This window comes from Gavialis gangeticus, unplaced genomic scaffold (assembly GCF_001723915.1).
Source record: "Gavialis gangeticus isolate Ggan-Ray unplaced genomic scaffold, GavGan_comp1, whole genome shotgun sequence".
NCBI classification, from domain to species: Eukaryota; Metazoa; Chordata; order Crocodylia; family Gavialidae; genus Gavialis; species Gavialis gangeticus.
Window position 1 is genome coordinate 658,921 of NW_017729000.1, and position 3,862 is coordinate 662,782.

The window sequence follows — 3,862 nt, forward strand, 5'->3', positions numbered from 1 at the left end:
AAGGGGAGGAGGCCGTGTGTGTTTGCACAAGGCTGACCCGAGAGGGCTGCTTCCTCTTTTCCAAACAGCTGCAGCCGTTTCCCTGAAAGGGCTGTGGCCTGGGGCAGGGGGCTGTGCGGGGGGAGATGGGTCCTCCGTACGTGCCTGGGATGCCAGGGCACGTTCTTCTGTTCATGGTGTCGTGGACCTTGCTCTCCCTGTGGGACTGCTTGGTGTGAGCGCCCGCGGGGTGGGGTTTCAGGTGCGGGTGCGGTGTGCATGTGTGTCAGTGCGTGTGCGTGTGCGTGCAGGGGTATGTGATCTGATCGCTTCCCAGCCTTTTGGCCCAGACCATCAAGCGTAGTGCCTGTTCTTAACCTGGCAGGGGAAATACCATGCGTCTGTGTCCACAAAGGCAGTTTTCCTAAAGCGCATCCGGGGAGAGCTGCGCTTCTGTCTGGTTCAGGACCCGCCGAGGTGCAGCGGCTTTAAGCCTGGTTTATGGAAATGGGAGTCTCCTCCCTGGCTTGCTCTGAGGGCAAGCAACGTTCAGGGGCACCCGAACCCCAAGCCTGCGGGCTTGGGGCTGCACGTAGGATGCGTGCCAAAGGATCTGGAAACATCTGAAGCCCCAGGTGCGGGTGGAGGGTGTTTGCCCGTAGTGGGACCACTTACGGTTCTGGACTGCCTCTCAGATTTGGAATCTGATTTGGCTGGGAAAACGAATACATTTAATTAATAAAGAAGTGTTGCTTCTACTTCTTGGTCCCTCCCATCAAGTGCAGTCACTGCACTGCCTGGTCCCAGGCTAAGATCACCTCGAATGGCGTTATGTGGTGGAGGGTGGGAGCCTGTCGGGCGCGCTGCGGGCAGCCCCCTGCGAGCGGCTCCTGCTGCCTCCCAACACAAGGATCTTGGCTGCAGCTGCTTTATGGCGATGGGGGTTTCTCCCCAGCTTGCTCCTTTGGCCTGTGGGCTCAGGGCAAGCGAGACTTGGGGGCAACAAACCCCAAAGCCTCCGGGCGTGGGGCCTGCACGTGGGACGCTGCCGTGGACGTGGGAGGATCTGAAGCTGCCGGCTGAAGAGTCCAGGAGGGAGGCGATGTGCAGGCAGCCCAGACTGGACCCATCGGGCTCTGACCCGGTGATGGGCTTCGGAGCTGACTTGGCTCCAGTTGTTGTAAAAAAACAACTAACAAGTGCTGCTCTGCCAGGCGGTGCCGCCAGCGCCGCCCAGATGATTGCTGTGTAGGGACCCCTGCCTAATTGCACCCCCAGTCCGGGCCTGTGCATGTGGGCAGGAACCAGGGGGTCACATCCAGCTGGGGCCTGGTGCTCAGCACTGCCGGGGCCTGTGCGGGGCTGTGCCACAGCAGCTATTGCAGCCGATGAGCCGCGTGGCCCCGTGCCCCCTGTCCGCAGCCAGGGCTGGCAGCAGCGGGGCGGAGGCCCCGAGCCGCTCCCCAGGTCCGTGGTGCAGGGCTCACCCGTGCTCCCTCCCGCAGACCCGATGAGCTCACGCCAGGACGAGCCTGTGCCGCAGGAGCCGCACAAGGAAGCCGGGAGCCCTGCGTGCCCTGCCCAGCGGGTGGGCGCTGCTGGCACCGCCCACGACCCACAGAGCCGGAGCCGTCATGTCACCGAGGTGGTGAGTACAGGGCCCGTCAGGCACCCCAGGACACTGCCGGCTACGTGCCTGGGCCCTGCCAGGCTCCCCCAGCCCGTCGGGGCTCCCGGCGGTTCCCAGCTCTGCTCCCCGCCTGACCTGCTCTTCCCCCAGGCGCAGCGAGTCCTGCTGCCGCTGAGCCTGTCCCTGCAGCAGCTGAGCAATGTGCAGCAGCACATGCTGGCAGCCATGGAGGCCGGGCTGAGGCTCCGGAAAGGTGCCCACCCTGTGCCTATGCTGCCCACTTTCGTGCGCTCCACGCCTGACGGCACTGGTGAGTCGTGGCCCCCGTCCCCCAGCCCTCTCCAGACAACTGCGCTGGCGCGCGGCACCCGTCGGATCTGGGCTGCTGCGGGCAAGGGGCAGGGCTGTGCCCCTCATCCCAGCTCCTGGGGGCAGCGGGGCGGGGGCAGCCACCTTCCAGGCTGGCTTTGATGCCGTGGCCCCTTCTCCACAGAACGAGGCAGCTTCCTGGTGCTGGAGCTGCGTGAGTGTGACCTGCGGGTCCTGTGGGCAGAGCTGGCCGGGCGCCAGGAAACACAACTGAAGGATCGGATCTTCACTGTGCCACAGGACCTCCGCGAGGGCAAAGGGGAGAAGGTAAGTGGGTGCAGGGGGTGGGGGGTGACCCCCTGCCAATGCGATGGGGCAGGGTGGAGCAGCCGTGGCTGACTGGGGCTGTGCCTCCATCCTTCCCCGCCAGCTCTTTGACTTCATGGCGAAGAGCCTGTGCCAGTTCCTGGACGATCTCCACATCCCAGCCACGAGCCACCAGCTGGGTGTCTGCTTCCCCTTCCCTTGCCTCAAGACAGGGCTGGAGATGGTGAGCATGGTGCCGTGGGCCTGGCTGCCCTGCACGGGCTGGGGGCATTTCCCAGCTCTCAGGGTGGGCCGGCCGGCGCAGCCCCTGATTCTCCCGTGCTGATGTCCCCGCAGAGCGAGCTGCAGTCCTGGTCCAAGGGCTACAGCTGTAGCGGCGTGGTGGGCAGAGATGTGGGGCAGCTGCTGCAAGCGGCCATCCGGAAGCAGACGGTGAGGAGCGCGGGGGCCGGGCTCAGTGGGGGCATGGGGGGCTGGGGGGCGCTGCTGACCATGCTCTCTGCTCCACCAGCGCCATGACATCAACGTCATGGTCGTGGTGAACGACACCGTGGCCACCATGATGGGCTGCAGCTTGGGGACGAAACCCTGCGAGGTCGGCCTCGTCATAGGTGAGTGGTGCCGGCGGCATGTTGGGGTTCAGTGGTGGGGGGTCTCCCGGCACGGTGCTGCCGTCACATCTGCCTCGCTGCGGCCCTGTGCTGTGCAGGTGCCGGCACCAACAGCTGCTTCATGGAGGAGGCGCGGTACGTGGAGAGCCTGGACGACAACGAGGGGCGGATGTGCGTGGACACGGAGTGGGGCACCTTTGGGGACACCGGGGCCATGGCCGACATCCTGACCACGTACGATGAACAAGTGGACGCAAGGAGCCTGAACAAGGGGGAGCACAGGTGGGTGCAAGGCCCTGCGGGGTGAGGGAGGCGGTAGAGCTGTGGGCAGGTCAGGACTCGGTACTGGGGTGGGTGGATGTCCCCTGGGCACGGCCTGGGGTCTGTGGGGCCAGGTCCCTGTGCAGGAAGCAGACCTGCAGGGTGTCAAGCAGAGAGCCCGGGTGGGCAAGGTGCTTTGCTGGTGCCACTGCCTCAGCCCCCCTCCCCCCCGCAGGTTTGAGAAGATGATCAGCAGCCTGTACCTGGGCGAGATCGCCCGGCTCCTGCTGGTGCAGCTGGCCCAAGACAAGGCTCTGCACGCCGGCGGCACCACCCCGCAGCTGCGCACCCAGGGCACGGTGACAGCTCTGGAAGTCCTCAACATCTCGGAGTGAGTAGGGGCTGCGCCCCGCCAGCCTGCCCGGCCTCAGCAGGGGGGTCTGTGCCCCGTGCCCGCCTGAGGCCTGTGCTCTCTCCGCTGCAGGGACCAGGGCGGGCTGGCCGCAGCCCAGTGCCTGCTGCAGAAGCTGGGGCTGCAGCCGAGTGACCTGGACTGCTTCACTGTGCAGCAGGTGTGCCTGGCCGTGGTCACGCGTGCCGCCTGCCTCTGTGCCACCGGCCTGGCCGCCATCCTCACCCACATGCGCAAGAACCGGGAGCTGCCACAGCTGGACGTCTGCGTGGGCGTGGATGGGGACATCTTCCAGGGACGCAAGTGAGGCCCGGCTTTGCTAGGACTGTGCCT

The 3,862-nt window shown here is 65.8% G+C and overlaps 1 protein-coding gene across 1 annotated transcript in view; it reads left to right on the forward strand.

Annotated features, from left to right (window-relative positions):
* The window catches only part of HK3 (hexokinase 3), a 15,587-nt gene that overhangs the window by 8,048 nt on the left and 3,677 nt on the right, over positions 1-3,862 (forward strand). Inside the window, 9 exon segments of the mRNA XM_019506049.1 lie at positions 1,485-1,627; positions 1,760-1,919; positions 2,103-2,245; positions 2,349-2,468; positions 2,582-2,677; positions 2,757-2,856; positions 2,955-3,138; positions 3,353-3,508; positions 3,602-3,832. Of these exon segments, the coding sequence (XP_019361594.1) occupies positions 1,490-1,627; positions 1,760-1,919; positions 2,103-2,245; positions 2,349-2,468; positions 2,582-2,677; positions 2,757-2,856; positions 2,955-3,138; positions 3,353-3,508; positions 3,602-3,832 (1,328 nt within the window). The 5' untranslated portion in view covers positions 1,485-1,489.